The 22,139-nt window shown below is 39.8% G+C and overlaps 3 protein-coding genes across 10 annotated transcripts in view; 1 reads left to right on the top strand and 2 right to left on the bottom strand.

The window, feature by feature from the left end:
* Nucleotides 1-333: 333 nt before the first annotated feature.
* Nucleotides 334-15,179, bottom strand: NFS1 (NFS1 cysteine desulfurase). The gene is made up of 13 exons (XM_053393844.1): nt 15,053-15,179; nt 13,582-13,649; nt 12,926-13,042; nt 10,952-11,035; nt 9,520-9,672; nt 8,994-9,087; nt 8,211-8,345; nt 6,624-6,781; nt 5,518-5,623; nt 4,192-4,273; nt 2,323-2,406; nt 1,968-2,057; nt 334-1,355 (listed from the first exon to the last, which is right to left on the bottom strand). Exons 1-13 carry the CDS (start codon nt 15,141-15,143, stop codon nt 1,292-1,294), a joined length of 1,326 nt encoding a protein of 441 aa, XP_053249819.1. The 5' UTR covers nt 15,144-15,179; the 3' UTR covers nt 334-1,291.
* Nucleotides 15,180-15,204: 25 nt separating this feature from the next.
* ROMO1 (reactive oxygen species modulator 1) lies at nt 15,205-18,077 on the top strand. Of its 2 annotated transcripts, none has more exons than XM_053393845.1 (3): nt 15,205-15,318; nt 16,776-16,906; nt 17,715-18,077. In XM_053393845.1, the coding sequence occupies exons 2-3, from the start codon at nt 16,776-16,778 to the stop codon at nt 17,821-17,823; spliced, it is 240 nt and encodes a 79-aa protein (XP_053249820.1). In that variant the 5' UTR covers nt 15,205-15,318; the 3' UTR covers nt 17,824-18,077. The 2 variants fall into 2 exon arrangements, with proteins under 2 accessions (XP_053249820.1, XP_053249821.1); XM_053393846.1 differs by lacking the exon at nt 15,205-15,318 and adding an exon at nt 15,357-15,380.
* A 1,426-nt stretch (nt 18,078-19,503) lies between these two features.
* RBM39 (RNA binding motif protein 39) overlaps nt 19,504-22,139 on the bottom strand; it is a 32,239-nt gene continuing 29,603 nt past the window's right edge. For all 7 annotated transcript variants that reach the window (XM_053393836.1, XM_053393841.1, XM_053393838.1 and 4 more), the window contains 2 exons: nt 21,713-21,791; nt 19,504-20,489 (listed from right to left, as the gene is read on the bottom strand). In XM_053393836.1, coding sequence (XP_053249811.1) covers nt 20,389-20,489; nt 21,713-21,791 — 180 coding nt within the window. In that variant the 3' untranslated portion in view covers nt 19,504-20,388. The remainder of the gene's footprint in view (nt 20,490-21,712; nt 21,792-22,139) is intronic.

Here is a 22,139-nt window from a genome sequence, read left to right on the forward strand (position 1 = left end):
TCTTCTGGACTCTCGGCGTGACAGTTTCCGCCGAGGAGTGGGTGTCCCTACAGGAGGTCCTGAAATCTCCCCGCTGCTCCCGCTTGAAGTGTCTCTGAGCCCTCCCTCCGACTCACTTTCCCTTGGAACTCCACTTCTCCCCCTGCTGGTCCCCTCCTCCGCTGAATGGTCTCTCTCACCCTCCATGAGCCCTTTCACCTCCTTAGTCTCAGATGGCAGTTCCCTGACAACAAGCGTTCATTTATTATAGACAGTTAAATTTCCTTCCTGCATTTATTTCAGAAAGCAGTAAAAAAAACTAAAAACTTCCCTTAAATAGATGTTTTCTTTCTACTACTAGAAAAAGTAATACCAGTAAAAAAAAAAATCTGATACAAATGAGGGCACACATTTCTGAGTACCAAAAATACTAGCCTCACCAGTTTAACTTAATCTAGCACCCTGAAGTGAAAGGCAATGACATTGTTTTATTTTTTTAAGTGATGATCAACCTGGGATATTTCTATAACTGGGATATTTCTAGACAGACACAATCTCATTCTCAAGACCATAGCTTCTTATCAGCAAAAACCAAAATATGTTGCTCTACAGGAAAAACATTACATTGAAATCTTCCATCGTCACTCAAAAATAAATCAATAAATAGCTCAGAAAAAATTATTCTGGAAAGCAGGAGAAAAAAATTGTGATAACAAATCAAGGGTAAAGGTAAGGAAAAGGTGAATTTGTGAAAAAGTGAATGTGATCTGCATTTGGGAGCTAGTAAACCTTAGGCACAGTTGAATTCATTGCTATGTAGCAAATGCCACTGCTCAAATATAAAACATGGACTTTTTAGATGGAAGACTGCCTTCTGTAAGAGGATTACTTCTGACCATACTATCTGTTTGAACACAAGTTTTGCAATAAGACAGATGTTGCTGAAACAGATGCAAATTATTCTAGGGAGAACCTACAGTAGAAACAAACTTTTTTATTATTTTTACATAAGACAGTTGAAGATTTGGCATATCAAGCTGCACCAATGTCACCTCCAAAATAAAAGTACTGCAACTTCTTTGGTTCCAGGAAACTAATGTCCATTCGTATTTGATAATTTGTAAGCAGTTATTTACCTGAACAAACATCGCCTTAGATTTAGTTTTCAGGCTTTAGATTTAGAAAGCGTAACTGATTACCCAAAGATTTTGTATTTTTAAAACAAGCACAACATGGTTTTACTCAGGAATGTAGAGAAAATATTACTTTAATCTATATCCAAGCAGTCCAAGATAACAAGTGATTTCCTTGCTTAATGTTGTGTCCATTTAATGCTCTTCAAATCAACTCCATCCTGTACCATTTCCCACAGTGGGCTGTGAAATGAGAAGGAAAATTCAATGACAGTCAGAAATACAAATAATTTGACATCAATAGAACTTTCAGGAAATAATTAATAAGAACAAAATATTATTTTAAACGAAGTTCCACAAAGAACACTTTCTAACTACATAAAGTAATTATGTCTAAGAATGCCTCCTATCTTCCGAAATACCCAATTAAGATGTTTTGTTATGGCAAAATTTCACCAAGGTTGAATGCCTGAACCCACGATGGGTATTACAGTATATTGAGACACTAGCAATGGAAATAAAGAGATTTATATATGAATTTCCACCCTTCTAAATGCGTATTTACCCTGGCCTTTGACACCTGAGAAATATATATATTAGGACCCACCTGATTCTGTGACTTAAATAATGGGACTGCATGCATATTTGGGCTTTATAAGGATTGTGCCAGTTTGCTGTAAATATCTGGCTGGACCACAGCTACAGAGATAACAAATAGTATATTCCTTCCCCTATCTTGATCTGCTCTAACCACTGAGATTCCGTGACTTCTGGCAGTATTTCCTTACCACAGACAGACTTTTAAAGAAATCCTGTGATGGTTAATGTCTAATATTCAGATTTATATTTTTTTACCTCATCTCCCTTAATCTTTTCACATGCTGTATGCATTTTTTTACGGTATAATCTACCTCTTCTTCAGTAGTGAAACGGCCAATGCCAAACCTGAAATTAAAGCAAAGAGCTTATCAGATGCAACATAGCACACATAAAAAGATAAAAAGGGATTCTTCTCTTGATGGATGTAATATAATTAAATGTGACTGTCTAGAACCGGCATAGGCAAAGTTGGCCCTCCAGATGTTTTCAGACTACAACTCCCAACATCCCTAGCTAACAGGTCCAGTGGTCAGTGATGATGGGAGTTGTAGTCCCAAAACATCTGGAGGACCGAGTTTGCCTATGCTTAATTTAGAACTATAAGCCTTGCCTTATGGATGAGTGAGCCAAGTCTTCATCAGTTCCAATTGCACGCAACACATATGATGGTTCCAGAGACGCAGATGTGCAAGCACTAATGAGAAAAAACAATATGTTGGCATTTTGTCCTTACACAGAACTGGTATAGAAATCAAAATAGCAGTCAGCTCTCGAGTAATATGCTCTTATCACTGCCCCCTAAAGATTTACTGACTACAGAAACAAACCAAGAAGACTAATTATGCAAGAGAAGGGTGTGTAATTGCATAATTAATAGAAGGTAAGGCATTTCAACTGCAGAAGCAGAAAATAAGGCAGAGTACAGCAACAGATTGATGTTAGAAAAAGAAGTATGAGGTAGGGGGAAAGATCAGACAGGGTGGGTAATATATTAAAAAGTGTGTTATGTGATCAGGAAAATAAGAATGCCCAAAGTTCTTATAACTTAGGGGGACTAAAATACTGGAAGGAAAGGGCAAAAAGATATTAGCAGCAGGAATTAACCATCTAGTAGATCCAGTTATAACTAATAAAGCTTGGTTAAATTATGTAATTTGACATTTGCCAATTGAATTTTAAAAGGAATCAGAAATATTTGAAAGGAGTCAGAAATGCTAATAGGACACTCCTTATAAATGGAAGTAAATCAGCCCTGGTCAGAATAAAGAAAGATTCTGGATTAGATGGCTCATAGATTTGTTCTAGATCATCAATTCTAGTGACGAAGTGGAAAAGGCCACTTTTATTCTGCACTCCTTTAAATATCTGGCATGGGAGTTCCAGGCAATCTCTCATCTGCACACTGACCAGACTAAGACTTGCATAGCTTTAACAATAGACTGCATAATGTGTCCTTAGAGCATATTCCAGGCTCTCTCTTCTCTCTCACATATGTAAGACTTATAGAAGTCAGTTGGCCCATAACCTGTTATACCTGGGTCCACCATCTGTTGTTAATACTACAACACACTTTGACCAGTGTCATCAGCAGAGTATGCACAGCTCCAGCAGAGTCTTCTAGCACAACATCAGAGTTTTCCTGCTTTTTAGTAGTCAGTCTTTTTCACAGTTCCCCTATCCAGTTCAGTTCAAAGTATGTAGTGTCTATTGTCTCATGGCACAAGACAGGCATAAATACACTAGCTACATTAACTTTAAGAGATGCTGGTACATCATGAACTAATCTAGTATAATAGAGTTCTCTAGTCCCAGAAACAAACCTTGTAGTGATCACTTGCCCTTACCATGCTAGCTCACCATACTATACGGAACCGAACCATATAGCATGTAACATTCACCAAGATGATAAAACCTCACACTTGGCAAATACCTCACATTGATGCCAATGTTGCTGAATTCAACCTTGGCATTATACCTGCCTCTGCATGTACACACATTCCTTAGAAAAGGGGAGGATGAATGAGTCATGTTTTAAGTATTTAGCCTTCAACTGTTTCTAACCACCCCGTGTAGCTGAGTCTTTCTCTAAACAGAATCCAGAAATGAGGGATGGCCTGAAGAAGAAGAAGAAGAAGAAGAAGAAGAAGAAGAAGAAGAAGAAGAAGAGGAGGAGGAGGTGTTTGGACTTGATATCCCGCCTTTCACTCCCTTTAAGGAGTCTCAAAGTGGCTAACAATCTCCTTTCCCTTCCTCCCTCACAACAAACACTCTATGAGGCGAGTGAGGCTGAGAGACTTCAGAGAAGTGTGACTAGCCCAAGGTCATCCAGCAACTGCATGTGGAGGAGCGGGGAATCAAACCCGGTTCACCAGATTACGAGTCCACTGCTCTTAACCACTACACCATGTTGGCTCAAGACACGGTCCAAGTGCTTAGTGCAATTTCACCCATTCTTTCCAATTTACACCAACAATATTACCTTCCAGAAGACAGAGCCACATCTTTAAGTGCCATCAGCAGGCTTTCTCCTTCCACATATGCAAAGGATAAGTTAATGCAGCCTGCAAAGTTAACAAAGCAGTGTCAGCTTCTCTTAAGATTGCACTTTAGACAACAGGGTTTTTGCAGAATCACAGAATGATAGTACAGTGGTACCTCGCAAGACGAATGCCTCGTAAGACGAAAAACTCGCAAGACGAAAGAGTTTTTCGTTTTTTGAGTTGCTTCGCAAGACGAATTTCCCTATGGGCTTGCTTCGCAAGACGAAAACGTCTTACAAGTTTGTTTCCTTTTTCTTAAAACCGTTAATACCCTGGGAATCCGTGCTTCGCAAGACAAAAAATTCGCAAGACAAAAAAACTCGCAGAACAAATTAATTTCGTCTTGCGAGGTACCACTGTATACGAAGGGACTACAAGGGTCATCTAGTCCAACCCCCTGCAATGCAGGAATTTTTAGCCCAACATGGGGGTTGAACTCAAGACCCTGCTCTTAAATAATCTGAGTCTATTTTCCCTTTATGGAAAGTTTCTTTTTCATTTCCTTTGAATGTGAATGTCACCACAGCTCTGATCACTAGAGTGCTAAATGCTAATTCCAGAAATGCATGCAGAACAACTCTCACCAGCACACCCATAATTTTTATTTCTAAACAACCTAAAACTGGCTAACTGTGCAGAAGACAACGAAGTGGAAGAAAATATTGAGCAGCTCTTTGGACCATTACAGAATTCTTCATTCAGTCTTTAACACAGTGATTTATCCTAGTGCTCTACCTAAAACATACAAGTCAGAACTAAGATGTAAAACAATAAAAAAAAGTTTGTGCATAATCTGCTATTCACTGGGATTGATTTATGCAGTGATTTAAGGTCAGTACAGAAGCAGAAGACATATCTGAATTAGTTTAAACATCGTGTTTCAGTGACTACAATCTCTACTTACCGGTAATTTCATGTTGACTTCATATGCTTAACAGAGCAACAGTGAAACTATTTAGAGTCAACCAAAGCTTTAGCACTGATGCTGTTATAATATTATCTCAGTTTTCATCTAGTCATGAATATATAGAACATTGTATAACAGAGGATGAGAATTTTGCAATATTCAAGCTATTTGTTGAGTTTCTGGGCTAGTACCCGATGAGCACAAGATTGCTTTCAATTCTAAAACAATACTGCTGTACCAGATTAACACTTAAATCTGTTTTAAAATTTCAAATGCTATATTCATTTTAAAAAGAAACCCTAAATGGTCAAAGGCAATTTCTGAAGTAAAGAGGAACTCAACATTCTGCTAATAATACCTGGATAACGATGAACTGGATCGCCGTTCATTACTACATCAGGAATTTCAGACATTATGTTTGTAACTAATCTGCCAGCTAATAAACTAATTCGCTTATGGTCATACTGAAAAAGAAACAAGAGAACTTATTAGCTATTCTACAAACATGCAGATGAGCCTTGATTGATGTACTAAAAATGTTCTATCAGTCAAATCTGGCCTGTTAACCAAAAAGACAAGGCAAAATAACACAATATTTGTCAGAGCAATTTCTCACACAAATAATAACCATAGCAAAATTCAGCCCCAAGTTAAATATGAGAGTTACGGTTATCAAGCTGATGCTGGCTATGTGCAAGTGGAATAGACTTCCACCTGCACAATGGGACTTCACCTACCTCTCCTCTCCCTTCCATGCTCTAATACCCCCAAATATGCCCCACATTTTCAGGGTACATGGGGGGATGGAGGAAAGAAAGAAAGGATAGATTCATTATGTGAACAGAAGTCTGCTTGCACAACATTGGATTCCACCCCCTGAGTTTGCTCTACTATCCCACAATTGCTGCTGTAAAATTCAGAAATATGTAGTAGGAAAATTCTATAAGAAATTGCCTCCATAATTGTTTGAAAATTCTATGCTCGAGAAGAAAGAGAGATGCCCTTGAAATAGAGGCACATCTCTGTACAATTATTATAATCAACAAACACTAGTTGTTCTAGAAACTGCTTGCCTTCTCTTACCAACAGCAAGACAGAGACCAGAAAGGTTCTAACTGTAAGGTTAGAGTTTGTAAGAAATATGGCACAGAGAACTACTTAATGAATGAACATAGCACTACTAAAATATCTCAGAAATACTCAAAACCATCTCAGAAAATTGTTCTGCCAAGAAGGCCAAGTTTGCTTTGCTTATATAACTGCTTTTACATATTATAGGAAAATAAAGGCTGAATTATGGAGCACGATTAGTTCTCTACAGTACAGAGAAGGGCATCATATTAAACCCTAATCGTTATTGTTAAAGGAATGTGTTGCAGACTTTCAACCATCAACAAGGCCTCAAAGAACATGGTAAAATAAATGGATCAAGAAAAGTTACACAACTAGAACTGCTCTTTATACCTCCATCTCTTGTTGTGCCAATTCGCAAGCTGCTCCAAGACCAACTGCTAAAGGAGTTGGCACAGTCCCAGAACGTAATCCTCGCTCCTGGCCTCCCCCACTTTGTATAGGTTCCAGTCTTACTCTTGGTCGCCGCCGAACATAAATTGCACCAACCCCTTAGAAACAAGAAATTACTTCTGTTCAGTACACAGGTAGACTTTCCATACTGTATGTCTCCTAGCATATTTAGAAACATTTAGAAAAAATCCTTCAGGAACTTTTAATCAGGATTCTTCGTCGCAAGAGATGCATTTTAAACATTCAGGGCAATACCCAGTGATGTTCCGCCACTTGTGCAATGGGAATCTGGTTGCACAACAGAACTTCCAGTTTCTCATTTGAGCTTGCAGCCCCCTATGCACCCCCAAAAATCTACTCCAGAGGGTATCTCTGGAGATTTTTGGGGGATCACTGTAGGGACCTGCAGTGGGGGGAAGAGAGGAAGAAGAAGCCCTGTTACATGAACAGAACCATTCACATTTTGTTGGATCTCATCTTCAGATATTCAATTTACATTTCTAATTGGAAGAATCCTCATTTGCTAATTTCTATAAAATAAGTATCTTCTCCTAAAATTTATCAAAATCCTTGAGGTGTTCTTCAGCAGGATCTTCCTTTGTCATTATTTAACTCCAGAAAATGAAAAATAACTGTCTGGCATCCTAATCTAATATTCTGGCAGAAAGTCATGCATACTGCCACATCCATACACACAGTCTATTATAGACTGTGCCCTTAGTGCCCTGTGCAGTAGTTTGCATGGAGGCTGCTGCATATAGATCTGTATAGTGTAAGGTATGTGGTCAGGCATAGCTTAATCCATTTGTAGATGTAGCTTGTTCCACATATAGCTGTCTCCACATCTTGGATAGCAGACTAGTGTTTAGGAACCAAGTTGTGTTCAAAGTGCTCATATGGAAGAAGAGGAGGAGTTTGGATTTGATATCCCGCTTTATCACTACCCGAAGGAGTCTCAAAGTGGCTAACATTCTCCTTTCCCTTCCTCCCCCACAACAAACACTCTGTGAGGTGAGTGGGGCTGAGAGACTTGAAAGAAGTGTGACTAGCCCAAGGTCACCCAGCAGCTGCATGTGGAGGAGCAGGGAAGTGAACCCGGTTCACCAGATTACAAGTCTACCGCTCTTAACCACTACACCACACTGGAAGAACTTATTTCGAAGAAAGCTATTTTGAATAAAGCGCCCATCCCTGCAAGACTGTTGCAGGCTTTCCTCTGCTATTCTTGTTTCCTCCTTAAATACTATTGCAGGGATAGGGAGCCTGTGGCCCTCCATATATTTCTGGACTACAAGTCCCATCATCCTTGATCATTGGCTATAATTGCTAGGGCTGATTAGAGCTGTAGGCCAGCAACATCTGGAAGGCCACAGGTTCTCCAGCCCTGTACTAAGGTCTCTGTTTTTCATGGTGCCTTGACAAGGGTTAGCGATTTCTCCAAATGTTTATTTGACTACCAAATCAAATAAACCTGGCCACCTTTATTAGTAAAAATGAAGTAGTATCTAATATAAGAAATATCAATACCTTTGGGACCATAGATTTTATGGCCACTGATGCTCATTAAATCAATTTTCATATCATTGACATTTAGAGGAATTTTCCCAACTGCCTGTGCAGCATCTGTATGAAAGAAAATTTTATGGGAACTGCAGATCTGACCTACAATGCAAAAACAACATGGTTCAGAATGAAGTATTATTTATATTTTATGAAAATGTTGAAAGATTTTAAACATACTGATTTTATCAATCAATTCAAATGTATTGCTAAAACCCAGAGGTCATCACAAAATAAATCTGGGAACAGATATAATACAAATGATGTCTGTGTTTCACTGTACTGTTAGCTTTCAACTGCTGGGAGGTGGGCATTTAGATGGGAGTGAAATGGCTCAAAATAAACAGGGGGGGGGGAATCCTCCACGGTCCTGCTCCAAGAGTAGACACATAAACAACAACCTTGAAGTTCTTTTTTTAAAAGGTTTGGAAATCTGGTCACAGATCTCACATGTAACATCTATTTTGACCTTCACAAATTATTGACAGACATAGAAAAGCTGTCAGATATTGATTGTGAGCCAGTGATTTGTTTCTAAGTCACCACAATTATGTAGCTATTCTATGCTTCAACAGTGTGTGCTTCATTGTCGAGCTTTATAAGTATTTGGCATTTTAGCTCAAGATATGATGTTTGTTTGTTTGATTTAGTATTTATTTCAAATTTCATAACCAGTTTTTTGAGGAACTTTTTCCATAAAGCATCTTACAATCTTTCATAAAATCAATTCCACCCAAACTGTCAACTTACCAATGTCCTTAACTGGCTGTACCACTCCTATTTCATTATTCACAGTCATTACTGAAACCAATCCTGTGTCTGGTTGTATTGCATTTTTTAGATCCTGGTGGAAATCATAGAAGAGAATTAATTCGAACTGCATTAGCACTGCAAATGAAACTTATTTTACAATTACACTGCACTTTTAACATATAAGCACCATTATATTCAATAGGGCATACTCCCTGTGCTAAGATGTGCACTCTAAATGGTTAGAGATATAAATCAATTTATTCTACTAGTACATAAAGTGTCCTTTCTTTGAATGCACCTGCTAAACTGATCCAATTTTGTACAATATACTAGGTAAGCAGTAAACCTCACCCTTTTGTCACTGCAATCCAACAAACATTTCACCAGTTTTTACTTAGACAGCTCTCTGTAGCATCCATATTCTAAGTGAAAGACTGCATTTTTGTTAACATTCTATTGCAAAGGACTGAAAAAGGGAGAAGCTGCAATCACATGAATACAAATTTGGAAACAAGTGATTTACCTTTAAATCTATAATCCCATTTTTCTGTACAGGCAAGTATGTGACTTGAAATCCCTCAGCTTCTAGGGCACGGCATGAATCCAGCACACACTTGTGTTCTGTTTGTGTTGTAATTATATGTTTCTTTCTGGATTTATAGAATCTTCCAACACCCTTTACACAGATAAAACGGAAAAAATTTTTAGATCAAAACTGCTGGAAATCCGTAGTTTCTATAAGTATCAAATAAAAAAATGTAAAACGCCCAGTTACCTTGAAGCTTCAGGCAATAGACAACAAATCCTAGGCACATTTACTCAGAACTAGGTCCCACCAAGTGCAGGGGGGTTTACTCCCAAAAGTGTGCATAGGATTGCAGCCCAAAATGGTAGACACTTACATGGGAGTAAGCCCCACTGAACACAATGAGATTTACTTGTGAGTAAATATGCAAAGGATTGCATATGAAAAACTATTCAAGTAATCTTGGCAATTTTCAACTTTAGCTCAGTTTTTTAAGTAAGTGTCATGGTTTCATTTTTACATATTTTCATTTTTTACATATTTACACAACATTTTTCCTCAGTGCAATTATGGGAAATAGCTACAAAGCAAAACTGTAGCCACAGAAACCTTACAAACTGCAGTGCAGAGAAGAATCTTGAAAAGAGACCTGTCGGTTAGTTTTGATGATGCAACTCTCTCTTTGCATAACTGTTTTAAGTACAAAGCAGGCAGAATTAGGTTTGGTTATACAATAGGCCTCTTAACATCAAGAAACATTAGTGCAATCTACTTTAAGGAAGACAGAAGTTTAATTCAACTACCAGTACAATCTTACATGCATGTCTGCACAGAAGGAAGTCCCACTGTGTTCAATAGGGCTTACCTCCTAATAAGTGAGTTCAAGACCACAGCCGGAGGCTCTTATGCACACTTACCCAAAAAAGTCCCACGGAATTCAGTAGGACTTACTTTTGAGTAGACGTGCATAGGAGTGTGCTGTGAACCTGGTTAAGTTTACACCAAGTTGTTTTAGGAACTTACAGTATATCGCTATACGATCTCAACCAAGTTACAATTACAATACATTTATATCAGAAACAACAAAGTATCTCTAGATATTTAACATGACGCAGTATGCTCATCCTGCAAATGCAAAAACAATAACATTATCCAAATAACTTTATGTAGAGAATTGTGACTTCCACAGACTTAAAAAAAAACTGCACACAAGATAATAGGTTTAGCACTTTTTAAGACTTGCCAATACTTTTATTTATTCTCAGGTAAAGCCAAAAAATATACACAGGATTGCACTGTTAGTTGCTGCAATTGTATTAAGCTTCTGCCTTAATTATAACACAAGACAGGACAGTAATATTTGAACATCCAGACTACTGTGAATTGTTTTTACATCACCATCACTTGGCATTACAATATACTCATTTACCTTAATTGCTATGTTGTTTGATTCTGTTGCCCCACTGGTAAAAATAATTTCTCTAGGATCTGCTCCTATTAACGATGCAACTTGCTGTTTAAAAAAAGACAGAACACAATAATATAATGTTACTACTTTGAGGCAGAAAACCACATTCACCAGACAATTTTTGTAACAGCTTTCAAAACACAACTGCTTCATAAGTCAGCAAAGGCAGATTTAGAATTAAACTGCATTTTTATGCCCACAGGTGGTAGTGCAGCCACTTCTTTATATTAAAAACAAAACAAAACTTGGTCTAGTAGCATTTGCCACCTACTGCCTGGCCACTAGTACTCTCTTTTGGAGGGAAGGTAGCAGCAGCGCATCTATGGGCACTCTTGGAGGACAGATTACCTTAACCCACTAACCCACTGCAATCTAGATTCAGGTCTGATTTCATGGCTGAATTGCCTTGGTTGCTCTGATGGGTTGTCTTTATCAAAAAAGGGACAGGGGAGTGTGACCCTGTTACTATTACTTGATCTCCCAGAGGCTTTTGATGCAATTAACAATAGTAACCTCCTGGGATGAGTGTTAGAGGCACTGTGTTGCAGTGGTTTTGCTCCTATCTCCAGGGCTGATTTCAAGGAATAGCACTGCATGGGAGTTTTGTTGGCCCCCCGCAAAGTGGGCTATGGGGTGCCACAGGAAACCGTCCTGACCCCAGGGCTGTTTAACATCTGTATGAAGCTGTTAGGTGTCATTGTTAGGAGATTTGGAGTAAGGTGTTACCAGTATGCTGATGACACCCTGCTCTATCTATTTCTCTCTGACATCTAAATCAGATGAGGCTATGCAAATATTAAACATGCTTGGATGAAGTTGTGGGATGGATGATAGCCAATAAACTGAAAATGAATCCTGACAAGATGGAAGCTCTGTGGGTAACTGGTACCCAAGTCCAGAAGGCAGCTCAGTTGCCTATCCTGGGTTGGACTGCATTTTTCCTGAACAATCAGGTATGTAGCTTAGGTGTACTGCTGACTCCAACTTTGTCACTATAGGCCCAAGTAGTCTTGGGCTCAGAGCACCTTCTTTCAGCTTTCTATCAGTTTTGGCTGCACAAGGATAGCTTGGCCACAGCGGTCCATATATTTATCCCCTCCAGGTTGAATTACTAGAATGTGCTCTACGTGAAGCTGTCCTTGAGGTTTGTCTGGAAGCTGCAACTGGCACTGAATGCCAGGCTTTTTCAGGATAGCACTACTGGCTATTGTTCATGTTGGTTTTACATTGGGTTTAATGTACTCTTAACTGTTTTATGTTTGTATCTTGCTTTTCTTTATTTTGTATACTGTCTTGCCAAAGGCAAGGTGATTCTTTTAAAATAAGATTCAGAAGCAATACAAAATACACAGGTGAGTGAGAAGATTAAAGATTTTATTCTAAAACATCAAGCAATGTATACAAAGCAAGCACTTCAATCTGCTACTTGGAAGCCCACAAGAAGTGGCAAAGTGACTCCCCCAGGTAGTCTCAGTTTGCACGGCCCTGCAGCCAATCAGTCCGTGCATGAGCTTCAGAGAAACTCTGCCCAAACCACCTGATTTTATAGATAGCCTTGTGCCTTCCTAGACTGGCTACCTGCAGATAATCCATTAGCTGCCCCCTCCCTCCCTCCCAATGTCTCACTTTCTCAAAACAATGTCCAATAGCAAAGAAGGTACCCGGCATTATCCTCCACAACTGATTAAGGCAGCTGTGGGAGGGGGGCATCACCTTCTCGTTCTCAGGACATTAAAGACTGTTCTCACACCAGCAAAAAAAATTAACAACAGCGAGGGAGGGGGAAGGAACAGAAGCAGGAAGGGTAACCATGTCAGATCACTAACTCCTCAATACAATTTGTCTTCTGGATGAAATTCCCATACATATACTGCCATGAGATTTGACTGATAAGCAGTTCATAAACAAATTATAAGAAAAATGCAGAAATCTCACCTGTCTAGCTTTTTCCATAGCAGATTCACTCTCCCAACCATAAGCATGAGTTCTTGAGTGTGGGTTACCATAAAAATGCACAAGATAGGGAAGCATGGTATCCAAAACCCTAGGGTCCTAGAACAAAATATTAATAGTTATTCTATTTCATTTCATCATTAAAAAAAAAAATCTGTATCGAAGAGTTTTCCCCTACACACCCAAATGCTTGGAACACACCCTGCCCTCTTATTAAGGCTACAATCTTCTTTCTGTTTGTGTACACAAAACAGTACGGCCAGTATGGCAGCAGTCTTTATTTCAGAGTAAATAGGATTAAAATGTGATTAAGAACAGGCTGTAAATGTTCAGCCATGTTCTCTTACTACTAGATCCAATGAGAAGTATCTGACTCAGTCAGACTAGGAATTATCATTTCTACAGTTCTAGCCTGAGTACATCTTAGTCAGATATCACATTGTATTATTCTCTCACCTATCAAACATCTCAGGGTAGACAGGAAACTTGGGCTGTGATCCTATGCACTTACCTAGCAGTAAGCCCCCACTGAACATAGTAGGATTTACCTCTGAGTAAATAGTGCAGGACTACTCTGTAAACAATGTGTTTGTTTAAACAAATGCTCCTCAAAAGAGTACAGTACTTAGTTCACAAACCAGAGGAGTAGTTGCTTGGACATCCATGTACAATGGTCGAAGCGAAGTTTCATCAGCACTGCCTATGCCTAGGGAAAGACAACTATATGAGTGACAAATGCAAATTTGCAGAAGATATCATTTCTACTATGGGGTCGAGGACTTATTCCAGTATGTAGTATAATATGAAGATTAATTAATGCACAAGCAATTCAGACAGGTGGTTAAAACATATTTTTCAAAAATACTTCCACTTTAAGTTCAGCTTCAGAAGCTGATACACAGGACTATATTGTTCAGGCAACTATAACAAAGCATTTCAACCAGAAAGTGGCATTTTAAAAGTTTGAAACTGAACCACCAGCAGAAATCAATTGAACTGAGCTCACACAATAGTGAAGTGTTCAAAGAGCAAGATTATCTCCATAGCTTAGCTATATGTAACATATAAAACATTTTCAGATTCAGAATGTTTGGTTCCTATTAGGATTGCTGAGAAAAGGTTTCCAACCAGTGATGCAGTGGAGCAGGAACATGGGAGCTTCAGTAGTTATTCATACCTGGAGCAATGGCATCTGACTGGGCAGTATTTGCCAGCACTGCAAGCTTGGAAGTTGGATCTGGTCTGGCACATAATACTTTTATTAGGTAGGCTAGGCTCAGACTTTAACTGGCCCAAGGTCACCCAGTGAACTTCATGGCTGATTGAAGATGTGAACCCAAGTCCCTCCCATTCTAAAAATGGGCATTATGCAATGTATTGCTGATCAACAAAGAAGCCTACTCCCCACCCTTTAACTGTTCTTAGGAATGTAACCATGTGAGCTGTCGCGATGAGTTCCTGCCCTTCCAACATTACTAACTACGCCACTTTTGCAAACCCAAGGTTGGGCCTGTAACTTTCAAAGGGCTGTAATCCCACCCCCGTCATCTCAACGATCCCTTGGGCTGCGACAGTAGGACTCAATCGCAATGCCGTTTGCTGCAGCTGACGGGAGAGAAAGTTGGACGGACCACCACAACACCGGGAGGCGTAGCTATTTATTTACACGTTCTCTTTCTGCGCTTGAGCTCTTCGCATCGTGCCCGGGGCTAGTAGTAGCGTCGCTGCGGCGGCTCTACCCCGTCGGATCTTGCGGCTCTACGGCCCCGATCCTCTACTACTTTCACATTCAGCCAAGGTTGTTTCCAGATGACAGCAAACCCACTTCAGAGAGTAAGCCCTCAACAGGAAAAAAATGAAATACTGAGCAAGCTGCCTTAGGGAAGAAGGGACCAGGCGACTCTCACTCGTGTTTGGGTTTTTCCCCCTGCGCGAGCTTCCCAAGCCCGCAGCAGCGGAAAACATAACATTGCCCAGGAGGCAGATGCCATCGCAGCTGCGGAAGGGAGCCGCCTACCAGCTGCTTCTGCTGAAACTCGCGATCCGCCGGGCGTCCCGCCAGGCTCGCTCGCCCTTCTGGCGGGATTGCAAAGGACAGAGCGCCGTTACCTTGCTGCTGCGGAACCCCTGAAAGCCGCCTCCTTTGGCCGGCTAGCAGTCCTCTCAGAGCCCGCCATGTCGCCGGCCGCACCGCCATCATCGTCACTCCTTCTCCCGGCGGAGCGCAGCCACAGGCACCCACAACAACGACGCTCGCCTCTTCGCCTCCCCCCTCCCCGCCGGGAGAGCCGTTTCCTGCGACGTAATCGGAGTGCGACGGAAGCGCAGGCCGCGCTGAGGGAAACTCGGGTGGAACGAAGCGCGGAGTGGTCGAGGTGAGGGGGGACGAGGGAAGAAGCAGGGAGAAGGCTGTTTGCAGGCGGGCCCAGAGAGCGAGGTGGTCCAGGGTGGGCTTTCTGACGCTGGGTATCCGGGTGGGGGTGGGGTGGGGTCTCTCTCGGTTGCTATAGCGATGCCGCCGTTTGCGTCGTTCTCGTCTCCCGAGCTTTTCCCCGCGTCGTTGGCCTTCGTGGTTTCAGCGAAACTGAGAAACTCAATAAGCAAGTGGGACAGAAAGATAACGCGCGCCCTTAAACGCACGATATTTAAAGACCTCGGTGTTCGTTGCCACGTAACCTAAAAATTATAAAGTCGCGGGTGTTATTCTGGAGCTCATCTTATTGCGCCCCCTCCCCCGCACATCCCCAGCAAAGATCTGTCAGTCTTTTGTGAATTATTCCTCTTTTCGTCTCTGTATCCCTTTAAAAGCGGCAGTGTTTTTCCAGAAACGGGTCCGTTTCTCCATATTGGAGGAAATTGCTGATACTCGTACAAGAGATAAGCAAGAATATAGGGATTTTAATCTTTAAATTAGAATGGCTATGCTGCTGGCTTTTTGGTGTGTTGTTTTTTAAATATAAAAAGCATTACGTAAGCGTCTACGAGTTCAAGGTCTAGATTGCGCCACATTACAAATAATGGCTGAACTCCCTGGAAGATTCAGTGGGGATATATATCCTTCAAGCTAATGTTAACAATATATTTGTCTGTTGTCAGTCCCTTTTGGTTTGGGATTGTTTGGCAACTTGTTTGTTTGAACTTCTGCTTGCTAAACTACTGAACTACTACAAGTGTTACCTAGTGAGAAAGTATTGCTCCATAATTTAAATATTTAATAATTTAAACAGTTGCAAAATAGAACTTTGTCTAAGTATTTCTTAAGAGACCAGACAGGGTAGTTAATGGAAATAGCTTAAAATCTCAAAGTTTATAGTTCATTTCTAAGTTGCTGTTCATTCAATGAAGTCGATTTGTAACAGTACTTTAATATACATTGCAAAATGAATTTTTTTTAATTTTTTTTAATGATGTTGAGTCTAAAGTGCTTTTCAGCCTAGTCCATAACTGACTTGCATTCATCCTTTTTACATTTCTATCACACAGTTGATTGGCAATCCCAAAGAAAATGTGACTAGAATAATACAGTACTAGGTTTAGTGGAGGAAACTAATTACCGTATCTTCACACAGGTAGTGCTTACTGCATGTTTAACTCATTTGCCTCCCTGGGGCATTCTGAGAAAATCTTTGTGGTCTTTGTGAAGCAAATAAATAAATGAATTCCTATGGTGCTACTGTTGAAAACTTCTTGGTGCAGGGACTTCTTTTTCACCTTTGTTATTCCTAACAGTCATGTACATTTCATATTTGGAGTGGTCTATCCACACCGGAGATGAGGATTATCTTCTGCATGGAAGCGATAGATATTCTTTAAGTATTTTTTATATTTTTAGATGCCTGTGACAGTGGGGCCATATGGCCAGTCCCAACCCAGTTGCTTTGACAGAGTGAAAATGGGCTTCATGATGGGCTTTGCTGTTGGTATGGCAGCGGGTGCACTGTTTGGCACATTTTCTTGTCTCAGGTATGTTGGAATGTAGTTGAATGCAACATAAATCCTAAGAAGAATCTTCTTCGTTAGCTTTCCTGGCTTAGGAACAGAGCAAAATAATGCAATATGATTGTATCACAGGCAGTAACCATTTCGAGCAGGGATTCCATTTCCAGCCCAGCAGGAGTCAGAGATGCAGATATGTGTCCCGCCCTCATTATGGCCATGGTCTGCACTCTTCCAAGTCCATAAGGACCCATGTGTCAGTGATTGCGTGTCAATTGGACGTGCCCCAAATGGCTACCGCCTGTACTTAACAATCTTTTATGCTTACTTCCCCACTTGTTCTGTGGATTGTTGCCAGATAACAGACCCATGACTGCAATCCTGTACATTTCTGAGAGCAAGATGCATTCATGAGTATAAAGCTTTAGATAAAATCTATAGTAGAAATTACTTCAGCTGGAGAGTAATTAGTACTAAGACTTTGTACTCTTAAACTGTGTTTGTATATATATACTAGCAAAGTAAAGGATGGGGTTTGGGATTAATACTAAATCTTAAAAGATGTGTGTTTTCAAATGACCTATCATTAACCTCTTCTCTTTGAATTAAGAGTTTAGTTTTTAGGAAGTACTTCTGTTTATTAAGTTGCACTGGCTGGCAGACCACCCCGTGCTTACTATGAGCTAACTTGCTGTATAGGTCACTCCAAAGTACCCACTCAAAATTAGTGAAGTTTTTTTACGTTGATTGCATTTCCCAGTAATCAGAAACAAAATTATTTTCCCGTGATTATTGTGGGAAGTAACCACCTCTGTCATTGTTTCTTCTCTTTTAGGTTTGGCATGAGAGGGCGAGAACTGATGGGTGGTGTTGGCAAAACCATGATGCAGAGTGGTGGAACTTTTGGGACATTTATGGCAATTGGCATGGGAATCCGCTGTTAATGTTACTTTTCTATCACGAAGACCAATGCCCCTGCAAGTTGGAAGTTCTGCTATGTAGTAGAATAAAAATCTCTGCACCAAGATTGAATAATCCATCAAAATAAGTTTCGGCCGTTATTGCTGTAGCAAGAGTTTGTAAATCTTTTTCTCCGTAACAAAAGTGGCAAAGGCAGTGGAGATTTAGAAGCAATGGAATCTCTGTATACAGTGAATCTCCGTGGATGTGACCTCAAATAAATGACCAATTATAGGAATCATACCTATTAGAAGATGCTTTTTAATTGGTGTCAAGTGTTTCCTGCGTTGGTATGATTAGTTTATTACAAGATCAGCCATTGTTTATCAAAGGAATCTTCTGTCCGTGATTTTGTAAGCCAAACCAGGGAGGCCTGAATTTTTGCAAAAATCCCAAGTTTATGGAGGTGGAATAAAATTGGATAAAAGCGTGTATGTGACAGGATTAATTTAAATCATTGCATAGATAATCAAAAGAAGTTGGTACCAAGTGTTTGCAGTGTAAGCCTAATAACAGTTTCATGTTTAAGTTGCACTTATTCTGGGAGAGTAAAAGTAATTTTCATTGCATGTTTAAAGAAGTCCATAGCTTTCCACTTGGTGATAACAAGAACTTCCTACTGTAGGATTGGGTCACTACTATTATAGAAGGGGAACTCAGGCCCTCTTATGCCTTTAAGAGAAGGGGATAATTAAATAACAAGAAAATGAGAACTTGTTCGGGTATGTTGTGAATTGATTTGGCATATTCACCAGATTAACTATTTTCACTTAATAGGCATAGTTAGTTATATAGGGTGCCACCCAACTGAATGGTGTCACTTATTAAATAATTCATTTTTACAGTTTCTCATTTAGTTTCAAATTTGTCTGAGTATAGCCTTCTCAAGATATAACCAAATTAACAAAACTTTTAGTTTAAAAATGTTTAGTTTAAAAATGCTTTCCATCAGTTGTCAAGGGCCACACACTTTACAGATAGGTTATTTAGGTGATATAGTATCCTATGTTGCAATTTGAGCTTTAACAGCTGCATGGCTGTTAGCGGCAGAGAGGTGAACCTAAGTTCGATTTTTTTGTGTTCACTGGAATTGACACATGGGAGTTATAAGAACCCAACTGCCAACCTTTGCCATCCACATGGACATTATAGAGTGGTCCAGAAGAAAAGGCCATCAAAGTCATTGTGATGAGTAAGAGATGATACAACACTGGGTATGGACTTGCTTCTGCACTACTTGTGCTGAGCAGAGTAGTACACTGCTCCAACTAACAGGCAGGCCTCACTAGGTTTTCCCCCTCCATTGGTGAACTTCATCTGTCCCATGTCTCATTTGGGCAAGAGAAGATGATAGCTGCGTATGCTTCCAACATTTAGTAACGGCAGCAGTCAATCTGTGGTCATGCAAACACTCCGGAAATTCCAAATGTGCCTGTAGGCCCAAGGTGGTTAGGGACCCCTCCTCTACACCGTGACAAATGTAGCTTGGTTTTTAAACTAAAATTCTGGTGGATGTGTATAAGGAAAAACTGAGTGCACTAAGGTGAACAGAGGGAGGGAAAGAGAAGCTCAAACTGTTGCTGATTTTCCAGCATTTTAACTATTCACAATTTGCATTTTTCTGGTTACACCTAATTTGAGTTCTCAAAAATAATGCTTTTGGAGGCCTTTAGGAGAATTTTATTGAGTGGTTCTTACAAAGATCATTGCAATATGAAAGTCATTTGTTGATAGAAATATCAAGCTGTTTTGTCAAACACATTGAAGTAACCCAAAAATATATTTCAGAGCTCACAGAGCTTAAAAAAGAGCAGATTATATGCAACCAGACAAAATATATTCCTGCATTTCCTACTTCAACTTTCAAACTTAGGTACATTCCCTGCAATCAGTGGAACTTTAATCTGGAAATGCAGAGATAGCTTTGTTTGGAATTCTAAACACACCTTACACCTTATTTACAAGAAACTTTTACAGAGACAATCAAAAGTTACCATCTAGAAATAAAATCTTCTATAATCCTCCAAATTTTGCCAACTGGTCAACATTAAGTGAGCAGAACAGCTGGCCAAAGAAATCACTCAGTAGCCTCTCAAATTTTTGATCCATACAAAACACACTAAATATGTCCAGTTAAATCTGATATTAACCTTTAGCAGAGCATCTACATTTAGGTGAATGTAAAATGTAATACCTGCATTAAAAGAAAAGGCTTGTGAAACATTAAAATTTATGTCCTGTCCACCTTTTACAGAAAAATCTTTTCTATGAGCTACATCTGTTCCTACAGATCACTTTAGCCAAATGTTCTAAATGTACAAGAATTACAAGGCAGAACAAGTAGTCAGCTTTGTATACAGTGGGAATGCTAATCAAGAGAATGAACACACAGCATTCCTGCTTACTCTATTTTTTGTTTTTCATTTAAAAGTAACAGGAAATGTACACGAAAGGACTTTACAGCCTTTCCTCTTGTCTTCTTCTAATTAAAAAGGTAACTCAAGTCTTCCTTCAAAAATAGCTATGTACAAAACTGACTAAATCCATCTTCATCGCCGAGCAGGAACCAAGAGCTGGGTTGCATTCATAGAATCAGGGAAAAGGTTGTGGTATGTTGGAAGTGGTACGTACGCTGCTGTGATCATTTTACCTAAAAGAAACGAGAGAGGCAAAAACTGCTTAAAATTCTTGCTTACTTTTTAAACAAGAATGAACAAAATGAGAAAGGTGCAATGCCTATGAAGTTCATTACAAGACCTCCAAGGACTATTGTTTTAGTAAACTTCTATCCTCACAATGCATCTGCAATGCTCAGGGAGGTTTTCAACAACAAAAAGAAGAAAAAACCATAAAAATCATCTGTCCAACAAGAGCAATACTTTCCAGAATTAGAACTTGTTAATCAGTCCAATGAAAAAAATATTAAGGTTACAGTAAGTTAACAGTAAAATATCACTGAGTAAGACAGGGGTTTTCAACCAGTGTGCCGTGGCACCCGGGGGGGAGGGGCCTTGAATGATGGTCAGGTGCTGCAGGGAAAGGTGCCTCCTTACACTGCCTTACAGGGGCCTGGGAAGCACCCCCTGACCAGCCCCAGAGAAACCGGGGAGCTTGTAGTCGGGTCTGCTGCAACTAACAGCTGTGCAAGCCTTGTTGCTGTTTAACAGGTAATAGGTATAGATAAGCAGACGGACAGGGGCCAGTGTTGCCCATGGCACCCCTGACCATCATTCAAGGCACCCCAGGGTGACACAGCACACTGGTTGAAAACCACTGCTGTAACGTACAAAAATCTGTCTGGCAAAGAAGGATGGGGCATCAAAGGCTGCACTAAACTTAAATGGAACTGTTGATACTCTTGTAATATAATTGTTGGGAAAGTATCCTGGGTAAGGGATGGCAAACTGAAAACAGGTGGAAGGGTTATATATCTCACCCAGCAATTGCCCAAGTGGGAAGAAATAACCTTCTTCCCAAAAATGTCAATCCCATCTGAGTTCAACTGCAAATCATCAATCTAGACAATTAAAAGTATTAGAACTTATTTAAGCAGCCCAAATCAACATGTGTTCTAAGGGCACTGGCTTACTAGCTCTGAAGATAAATTTGCAAGAAGTATGGTAGAGATGCTGTCATTCTCAGTGGAAGCCTGCAAACTGATACCACTTCCCCCAAGTACTTGTGATTACCTATTCTATAGGTGGTGTTCTAAGAAACAACTCCCCTAACTATTTATTTCTCAAAGTCCCAGCTGCTTATCTATACCTATTACCTGTTAAACAGCAACAAGGCAAATATTACCTGAGGGTAATAGGGCGGTATATAAATTCTAATTCTAATAATAATAGTAATAAACAACTTCAGTTCACATACCTGCAAACCACCTTCCATGTAATGCATTGACAGCTGCAATTGCTGCAGCTATTGAAGGGCATTTGACATACACATTACCCTGAAATACAAACAACATTTACTGCATTTAACAGAACCGTTCACTTGCAGATCAACAGAAATCAACAATTCAAGTTGCTGGAACAAAACTACAGATTAAATGTGAATAAATATTTTAATCCATCAAATGAATTTAATATACTTATATCCTGCCTTTTCTGCACAAAATTAATTCAAGGCAGCTTATGCTAAAGTACATCATGCAAGTAATCAAAAAAAAGAAAAGAAAAAAGAAAAGTAATTTGTTCTGAATGTTTAACCTGATACAAAGGTCTGGTGGTAGCATTTTGTACCAACTGAAGTTTCCAAAAGCTTTTAAAGGGCAGTGCCACAAAAAGCATGAGGTAAC

Source organism: Podarcis raffonei, chromosome 6 (assembly GCF_027172205.1).
Source record: "Podarcis raffonei isolate rPodRaf1 chromosome 6, rPodRaf1.pri, whole genome shotgun sequence".
NCBI classification, from domain to species: domain Eukaryota; kingdom Metazoa; phylum Chordata; class Lepidosauria; order Squamata; family Lacertidae; genus Podarcis; species Podarcis raffonei.